This window comes from Buteo buteo, chromosome 10 (assembly GCF_964188355.1).
Source record: "Buteo buteo chromosome 10, bButBut1.hap1.1, whole genome shotgun sequence".
Classification (NCBI taxonomy): domain Eukaryota; kingdom Metazoa; phylum Chordata; class Aves; order Accipitriformes; family Accipitridae; genus Buteo; species Buteo buteo.
This window is the reverse complement of record NC_134180.1, coordinates 2,487,447-2,510,831: the sequence shown is the minus strand read 5'-3', so window position 1 is coordinate 2,510,831 and position 23,385 is coordinate 2,487,447. Positions and strand designations below refer to the sequence as shown.

Sequence of the window (23,385 nt, the reverse complement as noted above, 5' to 3'; positions counted from 1 at the left end):
ACTGGAAATGCTCTTAATTGGTGTGGCTCAGTGGTGCATTTCAGAGCTGTTAGATCTTCTGCCGCTGTGGAACTCTTTTCATGTCCTGGCAATCACAGTCCAGCCAGCAGTTTGTTTATCATATTCAGTATGAGTTTCCGGATCTCCAACAAAGTGGTATTTACTCCGAGGCAGGGAAGACTGCAGTAATCCAATAAGTTCTCATTAGCCTAAAATGCAGAAACATCTGCTGGGGTCATGAGCTGCTTACTTGCTGTTGATGAGCAAAGAATCAGCTCCATTTGAAGCTAGTGTGAACAAAGAATTGTAGGGTTGGGGGGTGGTGGTGAAGAGGCGAACGGGCCTCGATTATCTCCTGGGCTGCAGCTCCACGATAGTGCACCACAGGCAAAGAGGGATGCTCCCTTACCTTGACCCCTGGTGACCCTATTGCAGAGAGCACAGGAATTACAGCAAAAAATGCTTTGATTCAGCCCTCCTGAGCTGGTGGTCAAAACAGTCAGGCAACACCAGCGTAACTGAAGAGAACACTGTCAGAGCTCCCCGAGAAATATCACAATCCAGGCAGTGCAATCTGTGCAGTGCAAACCTAGCTCAAAATTACCTTGCCAACTGCTTTTTAGACAATTAAGAGAATTTTGCAGGGTACAAATACTTACATTCTGTGTGCTCTCCCCTTCCCACCCAGGCTCTCAGACCTAGCCGGCTTGTTTCACAATTGCTTTCAGTTTTTGGAAGAGAAAAAGAGGTCCCCTACCCAAAAAAAAAGCACCTTAGGACACATGAATGTTAACAATTGGTCAGTAAGAACCTCTGGCCTAGAAGATGAATACATAGGTAATAAGTACTGCACAAATTCAGATAGAACAAAACTAAATCTTCATTGATACAAATTACAGAAGGGAGAACATTATTAATTCTAGGTTTAAAAAAAAAAAAGGGAGATTGATAACCTGAATAAAAAGGGCCCTTAAATAAAATAGGATTCCAACTGATTCAGAGCATGTGACATTGTCAGAAAATAAGTGGAAAATACAAAATAAGTGGTGTCACATCTGTTTAGCTCCTGCTCCAGTGATTCTGCAGTTCTTTGTTGTTGTTGTTGTTTGTACAGTGTTAAATGTGGCAGCATCTAATTCTGTGGCTATTTCAAGGTGGAGGAGCCTAAAACACTTCTGCAAAGAGCCAACCCGGAACCACTTAGAAAGAATATTCAGGAAAATAAAAATGGAAAAGTCTCACTTCAAAACAGCTTAAAACCCTTTCCTGGAGAGGCTGAGCTGCTTTATCTAACACTTGTCTACCATTTGTACAAAGAATTACACAAGTGTCCAATTTAAGGAAAAGAATGGCCAGAATGCTCAAATCAATGCCTATGATTCTTCTGAAACAATAAGCGCACATCCCCAAGCACTTCATTGTTTTGTACATGCAGTTGGCCTTTAGCTCCAGGACTCCCACTTTGCCTTAGGCTTGTATAGACAATGACTGCCACCTGCAGCAGCAAGGATGAACTACCGCCCCCGAAAATTCAGAGCCTGTAATCATGATCACAGCAAGTAGAACCTTTCTCTCCACCCTTCTTCATGGGAGAGAACTAATAGCGTTCCACTTCACTTTATAATATCAATGCAGATATATTGCACTTGATTAATCTAGAAATTGATCCGAGTGAGAAAATCCATAAGGAAGCTGAAACTCCACCCAAGTCCTCTTTCACCCCTCTCCAAATTACTGAGTAAAAGGATATATGTTAACATTAAAATCAGAAAATGTACATTTATGCTCTAGATGGAAAATATATACCTGAAATCAAAGCACTTCTAAAAAAATTTATAGTGCTGTCTGTTGCTTAAGTATCATTTGGGTGTATATATATATACACATATACACACACACACTAGTATCTCAATGGTAGAAAGTCATTTGACTGAAGAGGATGGGTTTAATTTAAAAGTATTTCTTAAAAAAAACAAACTTTTTTTAGACCAGCAATGAGGTCTACCATCAAGAAAACCTAGGAAAGACATTCTGACTTGTGTCTGTGCAGACACAGAACTATCAAGAGACACTAAACTTGATTTTTACTTCGTCCCTTCCCCCTCACATTTAAGACAACCACTCTTAATTTTCTGAGTTTCAGAATGACACACTCATAATAAGCAGCTTAAAGGCATGAGGACACACATCCTAGCAATTATCCAAACCTAGGAAAAACAGTTGTTTGACCACCAGGTTCATCATATGGAGCCTTTCTACAGAGATCTCCATCCACCAAAAATAAACAGACTGCTAATATGCAGCTAACCCATGACTTGACTGCTTAGCAAAGTTCCCCACCCAGTGGCCAACTTCGTAGGTGCAGCTCATCATGTTCCTGGCCCAGAGCATGATCCTGCTGTGTGCAGTACCTATGACTCAGGGACTGGCAGCACACACAGGTGAACTGTTAAGTGCAGATCACCTAACATGTTTGAGGAAGAAGAAATAACAGATGAATAACTTAAAATAACTCATTGCCCTCTCACTGGCTCATGGATAAGTTACTGTGAAAAAAGTGACACCGATATTATATACAGTCTTAATAGTTTGTTATATATTGACTTCTCATCCAGTGCACTGCACATCTCACTGATCCAGTTACTACAGCTTAATTTACTCCTAATTTTTAATAAAAGGAGACAAGAATCTAGTTAGACTCTTAGTAATACCAGGAAGAAAGTCTGAATAGAACTTCAAGGAGTGCAAGGAGAACGCTCCAAGTAATTTTTGAGCAGGCGAAAAAGCTTTATAGACACAGCTTAAGCCAGAAACATAACACTAAGCAGACAATACAAAGCAAAGCTTTTGAAAAACCATCAGAGAAACAGGTTCCACAGGTAAAAAAAATACAGGCTATAGCATGTGTTTCAGAGAAATGCATTCCATGTATAAAAATGTAAAGTGTGTTGAAAAAACCTGCCACATCTGGCAAGTACGTTCATAACAAGACCACACTCTCAGGCACTTACTCGGTAGTTAGGTTTGAAGTTTCTTTCCACATGCACAGTCTTCTGGTCTCAGCACTTTGGATGCCAGTAGGTCGTGGCTTGCCACTGGGACTGGTTAGTGTCTATAAGTCCACCACTGCATATATTGTGTAGTATTAGTCCTATGTAAGCCCAAATGGAAACAAAAGCTTCTGCAGATCAGTGAAGATATTAAAACATGAAGGCTATTGATATAGCAGTGGAAAACAGTCTTTATTATTAAAAAGAATAAATAAAGTCCTTCAAGAGAAGGCATCAGGTTAATACAAAAGCATTTATGATTTTAATAATTTGTTTCCAAGACAATTAGGCAACAAGTTACCAAAACTTTTCACTTGTTAGAAGTAACCAGGCTCCTTCCAAGCATCAGCCTCATTATTTGCTACCTTGGTAGCTTTTCCTCTCAGCAAATCCAGAAATAAGGGACAATTAAGAGCTTCTCCAGAAGTTCTTCACTGGGCCACCAATGATCATGCTGTACATTCCTACAGATCCTCCTGATGAGATCAGCAAATATACAGTACCACATACACAATTCCACATCTATATTCTGATATGCTGCTCTCTAAGGAACACTACTTCGGAAAGAGATGCAAAACAGTGTACTTGAAGCCAGTTCCAAGGAAGTAGAACAAGAAGTTTAACAATACATAGGTCATATTTGCTAAGAATAACATTAATTATTTACCTTTCAGTATTGTCAAGGCAGAAGGTGATGAAAACGGTGTCACAGAAATTCATATTAAAAAAAAAGATGTCTCCTTATGGGACATGCAGAAGAAAACTCCATTTCTTACATTAGTAAGCATATATGCTGCTGGTTTCATATTCTGGTATAACTGAAAATTTGGATATGTTCACACAGGAAGTATGCTGGCATTGATTTAGAACCCACTCGTTAGTAAAACAATACACAAACTTAGTTGAAGTACCAGTGTTTCACAACATCTAGTCCATTTTTCTCTTCGCATATTCTTTGGTTATGCAGAGAAACTTCTTTAGTAACTGCAAATGACAGGTTCTGCACTTCTGTGAAGCTCCTGGAACAAACGAAGCAAACTAAATCAGTTACTCTGAGGATAACTTCTGCTTAACCCCAAAGGCTATGTGCCTGGACATTCGCATCATTCTCCTACCATGGAGCCACCAGAATCAAAAATGTGAAATATGAATTTTCTTCCCAAAGGCTAGAAATTGGAGGAGAGGAGGGGCAGTTTGCAGGAGGGGGAGATGTGTGGCTTTATGGTCTTTCAATCTTCAAAGGTTTTGCTGTTATTTCTTCTAGGGAAATGAAGGAAGGAAAGGGAATTTATCATGCCTTATCTCTTTCTCATGCTCTCCATGATACTTTCTATTTGTTGACACAACACTCCAAGAGAGAAACCTTTTCTGTCCTCGTTGCACCTCCTAAAGGATGATATATTTGCCTGGTTATTATTTAAGACATAGTGCTTCCAGTTCACTTTTCTGTCTGTTGGAGTTCTCCACTCTCCTATATATTTGCACTTTACCAGGGCTTTTCTTGCTCACTGAAATTCTCAGCTGAAGTGTCAAGAGAATGGCACGCTAAAGCAGTTTGCTTAGAATACACAAACAAAAAACCCCAAACATCTTTGACTGTAGATGGGGTAGGGACAGAAATGCAGATGTCTGCTACAAACAGAATTAAACTTAGTGCTACTATCCCCTCAATTAATCCTCCTCTAATATATATTCGGGATATATTCTACTGAGACTATAGATTTTCCTCTGAATATTTAGCCAACGAGTCTTTTCACCTGATAGTTGTAAATACCTTTGAAGCTCTTTATCCAGTTGCTGAGAAACTCCTTTAAGGTCTTTCAGCACACTAAATGCTTTTGCACTTTCTTCTGAGTAGCTTGGCATAACTTCTGTCAGAAGTTCCTGTGTGATAGTTAATTGCTTTTGCAGTTCATCTGCAATATGAGATGTTAAAGATATTATTCAAAATGCATGCAGTAGCATCAGTTAATACAAGATTACTTAATAGCTGGAGTAACCACAGAAACAAGTGAACTAGATGATGGAAAACTACTGTCTGTTCAGCTTTTGCAAACACACTATGAGAACACTGTGAAAGCCAAATTATTTTCAGCTATGAAGACTAACACCAGCAACATGCTATTAAAACTGCTAATCAAGCTCTCATTTAGAGTATGTCAAAGATTTTTTCCAAGACAAATGCAAAAAAACCACCAAGTTTTAAACATCCAAAATTCCCTGGCCAGTTACATATATTGCTATTGGCATATACCCCCAACACGAAATTTATCCAGTCCTTTCCTTTAGCATTCACAAATTAAAAACATGTATTTATTTTCTCTCAAGCGTCCTTACAAGAATTCTAAGCTCTTTAACAAACCTTTTCAATTCGTTTCAAAGTGTAAGCAAGATTATTGCAAATGGTTTAAGAATCTCATTTCTTGCAGACCAGCAGTTTAAAAATATAACTTTTTGCCCAGACTTCAATACAAACCACAAGTACTAATTTATTAAACACTCTCTGATTCAAGACATCACACAATATATTTAAGCTCTAGTTCTACAGGAAACACGAGCAAGTCTACCCTCATGACTTTATCCCTCAAACACAGAAACAAGAAGACATCATAGCATTTCTATAACTTGCTTACACATTAGGAACAAGAAAGGAGGAGGAATGCCATGAATATAGTTAAAAGATACAGAAACTTGCTAAAGAAAGTATATATGAAAACTACCCTAGTTTAGAAAGTTAGGTTTTTTCCTGCTGCAAGATAAAAAACTTGCTTAAGTGCATTTTAGTGGTTAAACGGAAACAAGAATTATTTGCAGCAAAACACGTGACTAACGTTGCAGCCCAGTGTCTATACAAGATCTAAGAGTACACAAAATTCCTCCAGTGGCCGCAGATAGATCCAATAATAACAATGTAAGAATTTTAGCATGCCAAAACCCACTATTTTTGAAAATAAATTTGATTAATCAAATTTTCATACCAAGGTATGTTAGCATATCTCCTTCTATGTGAATATTCTTTATGGGTAATTCATGTCTAGTGGCATCCAGGGAAGCTGCAAAGCTTTTATATTGGTCTTTAAACTGTCCACAAACAGGAACAAGGGGAGAAAGTACTTCTATCTGAAAAAGATACATGATGAACCAACACTTCTTCAAAAGCAGCCATTTTGTTAGTACAGACCTGGCTCAATGCAGAAAAATAATTTACAAAAAGACCCAAGTACCACTCTGAAATGCTCGTTGACAGAGGAATTCAAGAAGTTTGTGGTATGATATTCCTATCATGCTGTTTAATAAGTTTTCCTCTACCACCCCAAAATGCCTAGGTCAATACCAGTTTCCTTGTTACTGTAGCTCAGAGATATTAGCAACATAGCAGGCAAAGTGTTCTATATATGATACTTTGACTGTAGTTAACAGTGTATTCACAAGAACACAAAAGTCTTTTTTAATTTTTGCAATGCGTATTTGTTAAAAGCAAACATTGGTTCAGTTTTGAAAAATAATTATTCAAAAAGTACTACCTTTTAATTTCACACAACAGAACTAAGAAAATACTGACAAAGAGGGGGAAGGTGTAGCTTTTAAGATCACCTATTATCAAGGACTTCATTAGAAACTTGCCTTCTTACAACCAGGCCAGAACTATCACTGTCTAACATACGAAAATAAGACAAATAAAGAACAGATGCTCACTTCTCACCTAAGAGTTAGCATCTCAGCTCTAGCCATAACTGTAATTGCATAACTGCATGATGTTCACGTGGTTTAAGATACTTGCATCTCCTGTGCATCAACTGTAAACTGCTCTGGCAACCAGTGCGCTATTGCTGCCCCTTGCCTAATAGCTCTAACTTCTCCTTCCTGTCTATCCACAAGGGACAACAAAAAAGTGACAAAGGCATTTGCTTAGGTTACTAGAGAGCATTACATGCCACCACAGGAAGCAGATATTTATTTTGTTTAAGCTGCATAAAATTGTACACCAGCAGGCCACAGAAGCAGAGAAATCTTCTCTGGGTAAAGGACTACTTCATAAGTGAGCTTGTTTAAATATAGGAGAAGCATAAATTGTAATAAAGCCTACCTGCTTGTCTAATGCATCATCAAGTTTCTGTTCTCTCTCTTTGAGTAGAATTTCACGCTTCAACTCATAGAGCTTTTCCTGTTGTCTCTCCTTTTCTTCACACAACATTAACAAGTTTTTTTCTGCTTTTTTCTCCAGCTCGGCAAGATTTTTTTCTGCCTATTACATTCAAAAAATATTCACAACTAAAGTAATGCTACATCTAAGTAATTAACATATTCTGAATAAACAAATGTAAGCATTGGACCAGGTCAAAGAGCTTCAATTAATGAATCAGAGACCTCATGCAGTAAGCACAGTACATTATAGTTAAAGCCCCTCTCCATCTTCTTCCCCCAACCCCACTAATATTTTTTGTAAAGGAAAAAAATACATATACAGCACTGAGTGAACAAAGCACAAAGTCACTGCTACAACCTTGAATTCCACACACTCTCACTCATGGTTTTCCCAAAATTTCTGCATACCCCTACTTCATGAAGAATCAGCACCAGCTTAATAAACTGGCACTAATTCACTCTAAGAGAGTTTTCGAAGCAAGTCATACAGTTTCACAACCATAAACATATAATGTCACAAAAATCTAACTTTTACGGATCAGAAAGCATAGAAAGAAATTAAACAATTCCTCAATATCAAGTTCTTCCATCTGAAACACCAAGTACTTGACTGATTCTCACCTTTACTCTTAGGTAAGTTAAAAGCAGTGTCTGAGATTCCAGCTCTTCCATCAGAGCATCAGAATCATTTCCCTTCAGAAAAGAAAAGAACATACTACATCAATTTTGGTATTTAAACAATTATTTTTTCAACATTCAAATACTGGAAGTCCAATTTGTGCCCAGAATCATCATCAACAATAGTCAGCTCAATGAAAAAAGGTTGGGTTTTTTTTAGCAACGCATTTTAAATATACCTCTTTATCCTTTGTTCCACCACTTTTTATAACATTTTCAGCAGATTTTCATAATACTGGTAGAGAACTTGAAGTTTCAGTGCTACGTTGAATGAGATCCCTAAATAAGGCACTTCAAATTAGGTTGAATCAATGTTAGTTTTCTGAGCAAAATGTCAGAAAACATTTAAGGATAACGTGATATAATTAAAAAATATGGCCAGGAATACAAAAAGAATCCACTTGAGGAGATCCCACAATCGGAGCAGATTCTTTACCACAAGAAATGGAAGCAAAGCGTCTTGAGACATCTGATAAACAAAACAAACACCGCTAGCAGTAGAACAGACCTATCCTCTGACTTCTGCCAGAAGGCTCAGGACCTCAAAGTTGTTATTAAGATTAAAGATAAATAGAAAATCTTCATTTCACACATTTCAAAATAAATATGCTTAACGAATGAAAGCAGCAAGACTCACCAATTGTTTGTTTTTTTGACATGTCCCTGTACCTTCTTTGGAAGCAGATTTTGAACCAGGAGTCTTTTTGCGGACAGCTGGATCTGTATCACAACAGAAAAGTTATTGCTCTCTTCTACCAAAGTGTATAGGGTTTGTCAACATAGCATCAGGTTCTTCAAAGGCAAAGACAATTTCAAAATTATTATGTGTACCAGTAAAGTCGACTTGTGCCCTATTTCTGGCTCTGATGATACTCATGAAATGTGGATCACATGAGCATTTAGCTTTAAATGACAGTTACAGATAGACGTGATAGATTATCATCCCTTCTGAAAATTGTAACACCCATCTGTTATAGGAACAAAGACTTGAGGTCACTTTGTTCTTTAATATTTGATCTTAAACAATAAGAACAGAGCACCCAAAAGATACTAAAAACCGAGAAGTTAATTTAAACCCCAAAGGTCTTAATACCTCTGCTTAAAGACACTTGAAATAACGTACACCTTATTTAACAAAATCCTTTTGTGAATATAGAAAAATACAAGGGGTATTGTATTGTATTGTGAATTATGTTGTATTGTAAAATCAAGTTACAGCACGTTAAAAATAATAAAACAAGAAATTGAGTGCGAGTGGAAGCTTACCATTAATAGCTGAAAGATCAAGGTCTGGTCGACTAAGTTTACCTTCATCCAATAAAGTGGACTGCAAATCACCTTTCTCAAAACTACTCTGATTTAATGAGCTAGGGAGAACATCTGTAGAAAGAAGCTATTATCAAACTAAAAGAATTAGTACAGATTCTGCACAAGTTCACAATTATATATGCTTTCACTAATATGTAGCAACCTTATGAGAACTTTTACACATTTACTTTATATATATCATTTGTATACTCCCTAACTTACCTAGAGATAAGGTAGCTCAGAATGTTATCCTCTTAAACATTTCACAGTTCAACAACACTACTCAGATGTGAAAGGGGAATAATGTTATTTCCTCAGTATTTTCAAGTCAAGCTAAGGTCTTACCAGAAAAGTCTTTTGCAATTCTTGCAAAATAAATAAAAATGGACTGTTTTGCAGACAGGGATTTCCCATCATTTACACTGGGATTTATTAAAAAGATTAAATAAAAAGAGCAGGGCAATGGCGAGGGCATAGTAAGAGAATAGTTCAAAGCCTTGTGCAGAAGGCAAGAGCTATGCTTATTTTAGACAGCCCAGTTATTCAGTTTCAGATTAGTTTTCTATCAGAATGTCCAGACAAGAGTTTAAGGCACTTGAGTTTATACTTCTTAATCCTGCACCAAGTTTCTCAATTCCCTTTGTATACAGGTAATAACTGGCAGTGATGCCAGTAATACAAAATATCATCTCTTAAGAACGTTTTAGAGTTGTTAAGAGTTCCACAGGTTGGAAATACAAATTCACAAAATAGCTTTTAAATTCTGGTAAAACCTACCAGCAGAAGTTTTACATTTCTGAAGACCTGATCTTGGTTTAGTTGCAGAAGATGGTTTAGCAGCAGGTGATAAAAAGGAATTTGCTGAAGTATCCTGACAACCGAGAAACAGATAAGACTGAACATAAGCGGTAATGACGATCAGCAATATATCTTACCTCCACCTTGAATGCTGACAATAAACAACTACAATCCCAGTGCGTCTTGACACTTTGCAAGTCACCTGAGTACAGTCCCAAGTTCCCAACCCAGTCTGCGTCTAGTAATCTGCATCTACGACTCCCTCATAACCCCAGCGGAGTGATTTTTTGCTTAGCTCTCGCTGCCACACGTCCGAGCCGCCCCTCACACCATTTCTACCCTTCACTGAGCGACACCTGAGCTTGGCAGCGAGGCGCCCAAGTACCTTCTTGGCGTCTTTCTTATCGTACTGCAAGTAGCGAGACTTGACGATTCTTCCTCCTGAAGAAGGAGCAAAGAGAGCTCAGCCGGGCCCGCCGCCGCGCTTCCCGCCTCAGCGACCCGCCGCGCCTCCGCCGGAGCGGGCTCCCCCCTCACCCGCCGGCTACCTTTCCGCTTATTCTTAGACACTTCTCCGCCCGCCACCATAGTACTAGAGTCGCTCGCCAGCCTGGACATCCTGCAAAGACAGAACTGGAGATGACAACGGCACCGGGCGACGAGTGAGGAGACGGGCGGGGGAGACGCTCCCGCTCACCCTTCCTCCGCCTCAGCCGCCATCCCGTTCGAACCGCCGCGCAGGCGCAGCGCCGCCCCCGCCCTCCAGGGGAAGACGAAGCCGCGCGCCCCCTGGCGGCGCGGAGGAATGAAACGACCCGTCGCCGCCGGCTTCCCTCAGGGCAGACACCCACCGCCGCAGGGGACCCCCGCCAAGGGGGGATGCCTTCCCCCTCGGGCTGCGCCTGCTACGTTCCCCTCAGCACCAAGGTAAAGCAAGAAACGAGAGTCTGACAACGCCTGCAGCGTGACTGACCCCGAATGCTCTTCTTTCTCCAGGCCTTTGGTGGGAGGAAGGCCGCTCTGTGCGGCTTCAGCTGGTGAAGCTCAAGAACGCTACGCTAGGGATCTTCTCTGCTGGAAAAGGGCGGTGAGCGGCAGCACCGCCTCTGCGGCGGGTGCCCTCACAGCCCCGGGGGGGGGGGTTGGAGGAGGGGGGCGAGGCTCCCCACAGAGAAACATCACTGGGGTTCTTCGCTTTTGACAGAAATCCGCCCACTCCCGCTTCTCGCCGCAAGGCCCTGCCTCAGAAAACACCTGGCTCCCGATCGAGCACCCGTTCACCGAGCTGCGTTGGGAGCCGCAAGGCAGGGGCGAAGCAGCCGGGCTGGGCCGGGCCGAGCCGACCGCTGCCCGCCACGAACCGCGGGCGACGCCTCGCGCCTCCCGCCCCGGCGCGTCGCACGGCCCCACCGCGGGGTGGGGCGCATGCGCAGTGCGCGCGCGCCGCTGAATGGGCGCCGCCCTGCCTCCCTCCCTCCCCCCCCCCCCCCTTCCACCCGGAAGTGGCGAGCAGGGGCCTGTGGCGGGGCGGCGGTGCTGGTCGCCAGCGCTTCACCCACCGGCTGAGGTAAACGGCGGCGAAGGGCGACGCTGCGCCCCCAACGGGCGCCCGCTTTCCTTCCTACCTTCCTTTTCTCTCTTTCTTTCTCTATGGTGGCGGCGCCTCAGAGGGGACCGGGTCTCACACGGACCCGTGACGGCGCTGACCCACCGAGCCCCGGGGCCGGTGCGGCGGGCGGGGGGGAGTTCTGTGTGTGGAGGAGGAGGAGGAGGAGGAGGAGGGAGGTTGGTGGTCGCGGTGTCTGGCGGGCGGGAGCCTTGGGGCCTCGCCGCTTCCCTCGGGAGCCTGGGGGCCGGGAGCCGTTCCTCGGGGACGCCCCCCGGGGCCGGCCGGCGCGATGGGCGCTGGAGCGGTGCGTTGCTCGGGGCCGGGATGAGGGGTAGGCTGGAGCTGTGGGGTGTGCCTGGCTTCTGGGTGGCTGCGTGGGCTTGTAACGGACGGGATGGCAGATGGGTTGCTGCTGACTCGTTTTGCATCTGATGTGCCCGAAGAGCTGGACGTGCCCTAAGGGAAGGAACATGCCTCGCCGCCCGTCTGCACCTCCCGTCACTCAGGCGATACGCAGGGGGAAGATCTTGCCGTTGAGCAGGGCACGATAGTAGCTTCCATCTCCTGCTTACTGATCTTACAGCCACACAGCGTTCTGCTTTTTCACATGATGTCTCTAACTCTGGGTATGAACAGCCTGTAAACTTTCGTACAAGTATCTCAGCATCTTTCAAAAAAATCGTTAAAACTCTCTGGGTTTGTTTCTTTGTTTTATTTTTTGGGCAACTCTTGACAACATCAGGGCTGCTACTGTGTTGAGGCCATGCTTTATCATGGTGACCATCATTGCCTAATTGATATATGCCTGTAGTTGTTTGTATCTTGGTAGTGCTGTGTCTTTTTGGTAAGGTTGGTTTTGCAATCCCTGGAAAGTAAAACTTTTGCAAGCTGGGAACATCTTTCTGTTACACATTTGTAGACTAAAAGTAGCAAGAGTACTATCCTGATTCATGACTATTGTGACCATACAGTTGATAGAGGTATATGTCATCCTAATGTAAGATGACTTCCCAGTATAATTTTTAGCCTTGTTTTCTATTACTCTGTAAGCATTTTGACAAAATTCTTACTCAGCTTTATTTGCAAGTTCTGTTTGTGAAAAGTGAGAAGTACTTTGGATACAAATAAGTTCAGTGTTCTTTGATTTTCCCTTCTGGAAATGGGTGACAGTGTAGCAAAGGGCTGGAGATGATCTCAGGCATCTGGCAAATGCAATTAGCCTTTCAAAGATGTCATCAGCATCCTCCCACATTACTCCTAGAGGTGGATTGGTATCGGTTTGTCTACCTAGCTGTTTGCAAATAAGAGTTTGTCATGGGTAATTAGAAGCTCTCTGATTTCAGGTCTGTTAGCTGGAATACATGACTGAAGTACTTGCCCTAAAGTAACAGTGTGAGGTAACCCTGCATTCCAGTTTAGTATATTGGTGTCACACCCCTCAAGTTTTAGCAAGTCTTTGGTGTCTTTAACTTGGAATCTTGTCAGGAACAAATCCATTTAATATAGGAGAAGCAATATGGAGAACTTCGAATGCATATGTGTATTCATATTCATTTCAAGATTCAATGTCTAAAAAGAGTTAATCTTGATTATTTTTGTCTTTGAACTAACAATGAGATTCTTTACTTTCTTTACATGTAAAGTCCAGTAACATTGTCTGTGCTTTTCAGGATGATGTATCTAAGGCCATTTCCTTAATCACTAGTGTTTACTTATTACCATAAAACTCAGGAGTTACTGCAGTAATGTGATGGAACTGTTTTTGTGGCACTGTACAATTTGGGTTGTTTGGAGTTTGGTTTTTGTGGGGGTTATTTTTGTTGCCCTGCTTGAACATTTGTCTCAACAAAAAGCTTTTTCAGTAGTTGTATGTTGTAGTTTTTGCAGTGACAGGGCAGCTGTCTGTGCAAATGGATAGTCAAATCAAGAGGTGGGAAGACTCATAGGTTTGTGTTTTTCTGTGGAACCTAAAATGCTTACAGAACTGAATAATTTAGGAAGAGAAAATGCAGCTGATGAAAAATTTAAATGAGGTTCACCTAGAAAGTAATGCTTTGTACAGACTGAGTTTTCTGACAAATAATGATTCAAATATTAGACCTCCTGAATAATCCTGTGTATGATTAACTGTTTGACTCATCTGCATGTAGCTCAATATTACTGAGGCTAAATATGGCCATTCCTTGGCTAGACGATCAAATACCATGTTTCACATTTAAAAAGGAAAAATTCCTAAAAGATGCAACAGTATTAGCTACGTCAACAGTCAAGGAAAAGAGTGAAAAGTTAAGATTCAACAAAAAGTTTGTGGTTCAGTACTTCTTTGTATCTTTGAAGGCTGAAAATGTTTATTAATCACATTTCTAAGAAACACGACCTACTTATTCTATTATCAAGGAGAAGTAAAGCCTGAGATGCTGATAAGGATTTTTTTTTTTTTTTTCAGTAGATAGCTATTTTAATAGAAGATCTGCCCTCTGAAAGGACTAGGAGTGTCTTTATTTCAGAAAATGAAAATTCGGAGGTTTTGTCTCTAGTATATTGTGTTTTCTTGATCTATCAAGTGACTTGTGTGGCTTGCAGAGTTGCTTTTATCTAGGCTTTATTGTGCTGTTTGTATCTGATTACAAAATGAAACTCAATGCAGATCCTAGAGAAATACGCTCTTCCTTTAAAGACCAACAATGTTTAACAGTAAAAGTGTTTTTAAAGGCATTTTTGACATGTGTATGTTCTTCTGATGAACCGTCCTTTTTTTTTTTTTCTTATAATTCACACAAAAGTTCAACCGAAAGTTTCTTAAGAAAATTTCTTATCGGTGTAAATGCAGCATTAGACCAGTTAAATTTTTACTTCCTTTGTTGACAGCTGTAATGCTATTAAGGATAAAATTAAGAAAACTACAAAAGAAAGTAGAATAGTCTCCAAGGTTCTTTTGGCTTATGTTCTTTGCCTCTAACACTCTCAGTTGTTTTGCCTTTATTCCTTATTTTCTCAACAGGGCTGTGTTTTCATTTCCTCTGAATCATACTCAAGCATACATCTGTAACTCTGACGTCACACTTTTTGTAAGGTAATAACAAGCTACAGACACTTAATGTCACTGTAAGCCTGATAAGGTATCCTTGTCTTGAGGTTAAATTGTGCATCTGAGTCACTGAGAGGAAGTAGAGGTCTGCATCTTAGGTGGTTTGAGGGCCACCTAAGAGACCGTGGAGATCCTAGATTGGTATCAGGGTCTCAAGGGCCATGGGGAGTAGGGAGAAGGTGACTGAGAAGGAACTGCCTGTAATCAAAGTAATTTCTTTTACTTTTTCCTGTATTATATTGCGTTACCTGTATTACATTGCAGTCCAGCTTCTCCTTTATCAGGCAGTCTGTGGCAGTAACTTCTCTGGCAGGGTTGATTACAAAGAGTAGTAACACATGTGTTGTAAATTTGTATGCTCCGTTCAGATCTACTCCTTTTGGAGTAGGAAAAGCCAAGAGCTTTTAATTTAATAAAACCAAGGGTCTAAAGTTGTTTAGTCCAGCAGAATTTTTTATGACCAAGAAAAATACTGAAGTGTTACTATAATGCTAAGCAATCTTCAGGTAATCTACAAATATCTGGAAAACTGGAAAAAAATTAAAAATAATTATGCTCAGCTAACAGCAACCATAGGTCCTTGTGACAGGAGGCAAGGCAGGGTTTGAGGCCCTTGCCTTACCTGTAATGCAAAGTTAATTGCAGAAACTTTAGGGTGTCTCTATAGCCTATTATCTTGCTGGAAATTCCTTGCTTTGGAAATCAAAGATAAGTAATAGCTGAGTATTTTTGAAATTGCTAAATGTTTTCAATTTGATCAGACAGAAGGGTCTCTTTTGGGTATGGTCTTTGGCGATTCTGATATTCAAGAATATTAGAGGTCAAGTACTTGGGATACGTTTCCACTTTTGTGTTGAAAGTTACTTGATGAACAATGGGAGAACCTTGAATCTTTCAGTTTGAGTAGCACTGGAAATGTACGTGAAAATGTGAAGAACTGGAATATAACAAAGTTCATCCCCAACAATTTTGCTGTAATGGTAGCTTTCCCTTTTTAGCTTCGCTATGATTCATTGACTAAATATGTGGCTTCAAATTATGGCCTTATTTAAACTAAACATATACCCTGCGCTGATTGGGGCAAAGTTCTCTTCTAGAATTTTACTACATTATTAACTGGACAATGTTGGCTTTAATGCATATTAAAAAATTAATTGGCTTAATGGAGACTTGAAAACACTTAGAAAATACCATCAAAATTACTATATAGAATTGAAATTTTTTGTTTTCTATTTCTATTAACATTGTCTGAGCAAAAAGTAAAATTACAGATTGATGATCAATTATGTCGCCTACTGCATTTCTTCTACAAAGTATTGAAGTAGTTACCTGAAATGTTGCCCTACTCAGTGATTTAAGTGGCAAGTATTATCAATCCTCCAGTGATGGATTAAATAGTACAGCCCCATGTTCAGTTAGGTTATTGTTTGGTAAGCCCAAGGAGTTGTGGTTTGTTTTTTTTTATAAGCAAATGAAAGTACTAATTGCTAACTAATATAAAAATAAATGTGGCATTAGACTGTTGCCTTATAAACTTATGTTAGTGCTATTAACAAGTACACTGTAGAACTTGCAAAAGATGAGGTAAGGGAACAAAATGCGGAAGAGAGATTCTAGATTGGTTAGACTTGCTTCCATTTTTCTAGACCTGTTGGAATTATCCTTCTAGGATAGTTGAGTAAAGGTGGTCTGTAACTGGTATCTTATATTTAAATTTGTCTGGCACTATTCCAGATTTACTTCTCTTGAATCTCACTTGAAATAAGTACTACTAAATTGTGTATGTTATACTGGCACAATGAAACCACTGCCTCAATGGTGCAAATTGTACATCACTATATCCTTTAACACACTAATCCCATGCAGCGGTTGCCCCACTCATGCCCTCAAAATTAATACAGTGTAATATATTGAATAAAAGGTTAGAATGAAAAGCTTTGCATGTCTAACTTTTTTTGACTTTTTTGTCTTGCCCAGCTTGCCTAACTCTGTGTTTGCATCTGTAAAACAGGAGTGTAGTGAAAAATAATGCTTTGCTGTGTTTTGTAGATGCTGACAACTGTACTTAGTAAATTTGAAGTGCTATGAAGATGTATACTTGTGCTACAAAAGGCTTGTGAAAAGTAAAACAGGAAGGAGTCTGAATGTGAAGTCTAAAATTAGTTGATGTGCACCGAGTGCCAGCTTCTGCCTCCCACTTATTAAATTCTCTAACACACAGCATTGGTTTTTTCCCATGCATTAGAATGGAGCTTCTTATAAGGAAGCGTGTTGAAAGACATTGAGGTAACTTCGCAGAATTTCCAGCTACAGGAAGAACTCAACAGTGGTGGTTAGGCTGCTGTTTTCCCAAGTTTGCTGTTTTGCATGCTGACCAATACGGTTTCGTTATTACCTTCTACTCTTGTATTTCTCCTTTTTCTTCCAGTGTTCTCTGCACCTGAATTCAGGCTTGTGCTTCCTTGATGAGCCAAATTCCACGGAATAAATATTTCAATAGCTCAAAAAATTTCTAAATAATTAGAGATCATAAAATTAGAAGGAATCATTGTAATTGTCTGCTTAGACCATGACATAAATGAAAGGGTAGTACCTAATTAACTTTTCTAATTAAGTGGCACATCTGTAACTGGGCACTGGCTGATTTTCTAAAAAGAACTTTAGCAGTCAGGCCTCATAGTGTCAGTTAAGTTTTTGCAGTGTAGGGTACTCTTCTGGTGACATTTATGTCTTATGTTAGCCTGAGTTTGTCTAGCTTTGAATTCCAGCCACTGGCTTTCGTTATAGCTTTGTCCTCCAAACTGGTGATTGTTACCAAACTCTAGTTCTCCATGCAAGGACTTAAACTGATATCAGTCTTCTCTGTGTATTTCTCATAGACAAAGCTTCTAGAGTATTTTGCTGTAAGAGGGTATTTTCTAACAGATTTTGTTGTGGTTGCTATTCTTAGCTTCTTAATTGAATTTCGGATATATTCTAGATGCAGTTTTGGTCATGTACCTCCTCAGTAGAAGGGTAATACGGTGTAACTAAATATTCGTTTGATGTTTATCTGGGGATTACATTCACTGTCCTGCTTGTGGTGTTATATTAGAATACCATGTTTAAATGATTACTTGCTAAGGTTTTCAAGCCTATTTCAGGATAGCTCCCATTCTATCCCTCTGGTATGGATTGTTTCTTGGATAAATTTGAAGTTATATATCTATAAACTGAGCTGAAATTTGTTTAGCATTTGTTTTCTTGCTCCTGTGCTACTGAACTATATAATTGATCTAGCTTTTTGATTACTTACTGCCTTCTCAATCTCTCTATGATACATTCTTTATCAGTAACTCTCTTCTTTCTTTTAGAACCATCATGAAAATGTTTACTTTGATGCCAGGAATCCAACTTCACTAGAATCTAATCCTCCAGTTGCTTGATGATATCCTGTCCTTAGTTGAATACTGGGACTCACTAGGTAACCAACTTATAATCTGTTCAGTGTATGCTCTTTTGCTTTTATGTTCTAATTTGTGGCTTGAAATATTGCTTAGTATGAAGTCAGAGGTCTGTCTTTTAGAGCAGTATTATCATCAAACAAATTTGATACCCTTTCTAAGAATATCACAAGTAGTTGGAGACCAGCAGGTTTTCCTCAAACCTCTGCAATGACTAGATATTCTCATTCTGATTTTTGGATAGCAGAATTTAAGCATCATGTTATTTCTTCTGGGACTCATGTAGTACATTTTCAGGTAAATAAACCGTAGGTGACAAAAGCAGAATTGCTTAAAAGGAGTTAACAGTAATTGGGTGTTACTCTTCTGTAAGTGACTTTTAGAGTTTATTTTTTTTTCTTAGAGCCTCATAATCAGTAGTAAATGATTCAAAGTAGCATATCTGTTTTAAGTTGTTGAGTGAAAGAGCAGTCTTAAAGCTCAATGCTGTTGAAAACAAGCAAGTAGTGTCTTGATTTCATATCTGGTTAAAATGGGGCAGTGTTATGCTGACTGTCTTTCTGTTTACTGCTGACGTGACTGTGCACTGAAATCATATTTCAGCAAGTTCTTTCTACTGTACATTATCTTCCAAATCATTCCTACAGAGTGATGGAAGCCTGCTTGGACTTCCATCAAGTTGTATGATGACTGCATAATTTAGAAATCTGTATATGGCATAAATACATTAAGGTCGATGTCTGCATGTTGCTTTGTCAGAAATCTGTCATCTTCAGGATGAGAGGTCTTTGTCTTTCTCTTTCTAGTTTTTCAGTCGTACGCACCTGAGCAGACACTACCAGCTATCACATTGCTATTTCCTGTAATTGGCCTGGGTTTTTCACCGGTAGAGAAGAGGCCATCTGTGTTCCGGTTTCCTCTTTGGAAAGTGTGATATGGGAGTCTTGAGCAATGTATCAGATATATCTTGGTAGCTAACATGAGATGAGGTTAGGAAATGTATATTAGTAAAGTCAGAGGTCAGCACCAAGGTTCAGCTCTTCTGTGTGGGCAAAAAGTTAGTGCCATGTTTCTTAGGGTGCTGTTTTGGCAAAAGTGCTTACTGAGGGGACTTCCTCTATTGTACCAGACTGTGTGTCTGAAACTAATTGCTGGGGGGGGAAAAAAAGGAAGTCTGCACAAGACTCTGTCCCTTGAGCTGGCTGGCTAACTTGAGAGGAAAATGGTCACTGTTCTTTTTTTTTCTGTCTATGCTCCAGATTCATCTTCCCCATGAGCAGCAGTCTACTGTAGATTCTACTATATGTTAAGGTGTTTGAGCTTCTGTACATTAAGAATGCTTTACACTTGCATAATTACTTCAAAGGTACTTCAGACTTATTAGCTACTGGTCAGTGATAATCATAGGAAATGAAGAGGGGACTTTGAGCTCACTGGTCCATCCTTCTCTATGACCAAGTTCTTGCAATAAGCTGTCCTTAATGAATGAAGAATGAAATTTAACGGGGAAAAAAAACCCCAACATTCTCGGAGGGATCATACAGCTTGATGAGAGATGTGCTGTGGTTTGTCTTGCTGTCTGTGGCTTGCTCAGCCTTCCTTTTGATGAGTAGCCACTAAGAATTATCCAGCTTGCATAACAATGTCTTCTGTAAGCTTACTATTCAGAGTTCCCTTAAAGCACAGTTCTCTGCTCTGAGGCTGTTGATGAGGCAGAACTATGTCATATGTTTCTGTGAAGTGATTCATTACTTGCAGTGGAAGTGGCAGCTAAATGCTTCCAACTCTACTGATTTTAATTTGAAATGATTGCTCTCTGTGGTCTTATGGAAGTTCCTGTGCAGTTCTTTAGTGGCAAAAAGCAACTTCATTGGCATTTTTCTGCCTTTGTTTTTTTCTCATATGTATATTCAGCATGTAAGTGTATAATTAGAACACTTTGTTCTTGAAACAAAAATTGAATTGATATTCTGGGTACGAAGTATTACAGACTGTTAAAACAAAGGGGGTACTTCATTGTCCTTCTCCTTTTACTACCCATTGATAAGCTAGGAAAATGTTGAACTAAAGCAGCGTAAGCAAGCTTAGTCCTGGGAATCTGGGTGTACTGAATTGCAGTTGAGAAAAAAATCACCAGCAAAGGCACAGAATGTTACTAAGTCTAGAGACTTTTAGACTTGGCAGTAAGGAGGAGGTTGATTTCCGTGAGTTTGATCTTCGATTGAAGTTAGATTGCTGGCCTGCATCAGGGGTGAAAGGAGGAAAAAGCAATCAGAATCAATGATTTTTGGAGACTCATGCATGAGATTCCTGAAACCCAGTGAGGAAATAGTTGATGTGATAGGTATAAAGGCTTGTGAATGTGTGGGTTACTTGGTATCTTGTTAGCTTAACTGAAATGTAGTTGCAATAAGACTAATTTTACTTTGTTGCCTAAAATGGAAGATAAAAAGCACGTTCAAACCTTTCTGTAGCAAGGATGTGGTTCACTCAAGTGAAATTAGCAGTCTCTTGTCTGGGTAAATTATGTGTGTTCAAGAAATAACTACAGTGTGCAGGGTTAGAAGGAGTTGACAGCAGTATTTGTGCTGGTCAGCTATAGGCACTGTTTCCTTATGTTGAGTGGCGGTAAATACCGTACCTGTCTTGTACCTTTTGTGAAAAGACATCAGTTGGGGGAAACAAAACAAAACAACAAAAAAAAAAGTGTGGATCTCAGTGTCAGAACTGTCTTCCTCCTTGCAGCTGTGCACTGGTCCTTCTGCCATAGTTCATGGCTGCTCTAAACTGTCACTGCTGATTTAAGAAGTGATCAGGCCCTGTTTCTACCTCAAGCTGTTTGTGTAGCTTTAAGGGAGGGTTTATGTGGGAGGATGAAAGAATTTTTGTGTAGCCATACAGTGAACCAGGTCAGGGAAATTATCTGGGTTAAAACTAACCTGGGGAAATCAGGGAGTTTTAATTTGAACATTTATCCCAGTTCACTTTGCTTTGTGGCTGTATGAATGCTTTTGCTGCCATAACAAGGAGGAAGGGTTGGCATGGGAATAGAAGAAAAAGTGAGAAGAGGATAGATATTGTGGCAGCTTTCCACTCCGTGGGATAGGCCAAACAGACTGAAATAATATCACTGAGGTGCATAAATAGTGCATTTGTTCTTTAATAATTTGACTATTTAATAGCTTTATTCTCACCCTCCAGAAAATAATAGCTTGCCCTAATACCTCTTGTACATGTTTTTTTAACACCTGACTTTTTTCTTCTTTTCTTCTTCTCTCCTTTTTTTTTTTTTTTTTTTTTTTTTTTAGATAATGGGCACTGCATATTAAGCAGGGGTGGAAGACTGAAGCCCATTTGGGGACAGAATGAGTTTTAAAGATGCTGACAGTGCAGTTTGCCAGGCAAAGGCAGCCTATAATCTTCATATTTACCCCCAACTCTCAACGGAAAGTGCTCCCTGCTGCAAAGTGACAGCAACCAAGGACAGCACGTCTTCAGATGTCATCAAGGATGTGATTAATACCTTAAACCTGGATGTCTCAAAACATTATGTGCTCGTGGAAGTGAAAGAATCAGGTGGCGAAGAATGGGTACTTGATATAAATGATTCTCCTGTTCATAGGGTTTTACTTTGGCCTCGTCGTGCTCAGGATGAGCATCCGCAGAAGGATGGGTACTACTTTCTTTTGCAAGAAAGGAACACTGATGGAAGCATCAAATATGTCCAGATGCAGTTGCTTTCCAAGGAGACAGATGCTCGGCGCTTGGTTGAAAGGGGTTTTCTTCCATGGCACCAGGAGGACTTTGATGACTTGTGCAATCTCCCCAGCTTAACGGAGACAACAATCCTAGAGAATCTCAAATGCCGCTTTCTAAAACACAAAATTTATACTTACGCAGGGAGTATTCTGATTGCAATTAACCCCTTCAAGTTCCTGCCCATTTATAATCCTAAATATGTCAAGATGTATGAGAATCATCAACTTGGGAAGTTGGAGCCTCATATTTTTGCCATTGCTGACGTGGCTTATCACACAATGCTTAAAAAACATGTTAATCAGTGCATAGTTATATCAGGTGAAAGTGGGTCTGGGAAAACTCAAAGCACAAACTTCTTAATTCACTGCCTCACGGCACTGAGCCAGAAAGGGTACGCAAGCGGTGTGGAAAGAACTATTCTAGGAGCTGGACCAGTTCTGGAGGTAAATTTATGCTAAAATTGCCTTCTGTGAAAATTGTTTCTTGAAAACTTCAAATAACTGCTGTTGAATACTGCTTTTGAGTCACCTACTCAGTTTAGGCTTTAAATATCACTAGGTTGTACTGGTGTTTGGCTGTGTTACTTGACTGCTTCTAATTGATTTTCCTTAATTCATCCTTCCATTCAGTTGACTTCCTGTTGCTTTTAATTTATCTCTGACTTAACTTTCCAGCACTAAACACTAATATTCTGGGACAGAGGTTACCTGTGTTTTGCGTCTTAAAGTTTTGATGACATTTGAATCAAATTGTAAGTAAATGTTTTCATAAAAAGATTGTTCCGCTGAAACATTAACTGCTTAGTGTAATTGTACTTTTGTGCGTAAGCATGTCCTGCAGCATTTTTATGAACTCACTTTTTGAGGGAGTTATTTCCTTTCTACAATTGTTTGTTTTGAAGAGAGGAACATTGTTGGTTGGGTAGAAAGTGTGAGTTGGTTTTGGCTTTTAATTACTACAGCATTTCCAACAGAAAGCAAAACTAAACACGTGAGGAGGGGGTACACTTGCCTTGCATTAGGTAACGGCAGGACAGACTTAAACTGATCTTTTAGACTTCAACCTCTCCTTTTTACTCTCTCATCTGAAAGGAAAAACTGAAAGCTTGGATGGATTTAATGGTCACCCGTAATCTTCAACAGCAGGGACACTGAACAGTGCCATTGTAATTTTTAGGTTTAAATGTTCTCAAATATAACAACACTTTCATTAAAAAAAATTTAAGCTTTTTTTTTTAATCTTTTAGACAAAATGTGAAAAAGCAATGAAGTTTAAACTTTAAAATGTGATACATTTATAAATGTGATTTGAAAGCTTTTCTGTAACAAATGAGGAATATATGCAAGTTCTTTTTTGCTTTGCTTTCTGCTGCTTGAAAGAAGAAGTAAAATTGTTTGAGGTTTGTTGGTTGCTGGAGTTCAAGTATGCAGTTCTAAACAGAAAACAGGAAGGGGTCACTGTGGAAAGCACTGTTTGATCAGCTGATCTTTCTGCCTTTGATAAAAT

The 23,385-nt window shown here is 39.8% G+C and overlaps 3 protein-coding genes across 14 annotated transcripts in view; 1 reads left to right on the top strand and 2 right to left on the bottom strand.

Moving 5' to 3' along the window:
- The window catches only part of CPAMD8 (C3 and PZP like alpha-2-macroglobulin domain containing 8), a 67,745-nt gene extending 64,631 nt beyond the window's left edge, over positions 1 to 3,114 (bottom strand). Inside the window, exon 1 of the mRNA XM_075037965.1 lies at positions 3,012 to 3,114. Coding sequence (XP_074894066.1) covers positions 3,012 to 3,043 — 32 coding nt within the window. The 5' untranslated portion in view covers positions 3,044 to 3,114. The remainder of the gene's footprint in view (positions 1 to 3,011) is intronic.
- Positions 3,115 to 3,221: 107 nt separating this feature from the next.
- On the bottom strand, positions 3,222 to 10,749 carry HAUS8 (HAUS augmin like complex subunit 8). Its single transcript, XM_075037973.1, has 11 exons — positions 10,678 to 10,749; positions 10,529 to 10,599; positions 10,366 to 10,421; positions 9,960 to 10,053; positions 9,141 to 9,254; positions 8,512 to 8,594; positions 7,818 to 7,889; positions 7,138 to 7,296; positions 6,029 to 6,170; positions 4,825 to 4,966; positions 3,222 to 4,069 (listed from the first exon to the last, which is right to left on the bottom strand). Exons 1-11 carry the CDS (start codon positions 10,698 to 10,700, stop codon positions 3,949 to 3,951), a joined length of 1,077 nt encoding a protein of 358 aa, XP_074894074.1. The 5' UTR covers positions 10,701 to 10,749; the 3' UTR covers positions 3,222 to 3,948.
- Positions 10,750 to 11,474: 725 nt separating this feature from the next.
- The window catches only part of MYO9B (myosin IXB), a 45,394-nt gene continuing 33,483 nt past the window's right edge, over positions 11,475 to 23,385 (top strand). For 10 of the 12 annotated variants that reach the window (XM_075037956.1, XM_075037955.1, XM_075037953.1 and 7 more), the window contains exons 1-3: positions 11,488 to 11,547; positions 18,031 to 18,140; positions 21,429 to 22,322. In XM_075037956.1, coding sequence (XP_074894057.1) covers positions 21,486 to 22,322 — 837 coding nt within the window. In that variant the 5' untranslated portion in view covers positions 11,488 to 11,547; positions 18,031 to 18,140; positions 21,429 to 21,485. Of the gene's footprint in view, positions 11,548 to 14,590; positions 14,663 to 18,030; positions 18,141 to 21,428; positions 22,323 to 23,385 lie in introns of all 12 variants that reach the window. The other 2 variants (XM_075037949.1, XM_075037950.1) reach the window with 2 other exon arrangements.

Excerpts from the sequence above, each read along its gene's own strand:
- HAUS8 (XM_075037973.1), bottom strand. The coding sequence starts at position 10,700 with ATGGCGGCTGAGGCGGAGGAAGG. Across the intron at positions 10,600-10,677 it reads GCGGCTGAGGCGGAGGAAGG|GATGTCCAGGCTGGCGAGCG; the intron begins GTGAGCGGGAGC and ends CTGTCTTTGCAG. Across the intron at positions 7,297-7,817 it reads TAACTTACCTAAGAGTAAAG|GCAGAAAAAAATCTTGCCGA; the intron begins GTGAGAATCAGT and ends TGAATGTAATAG.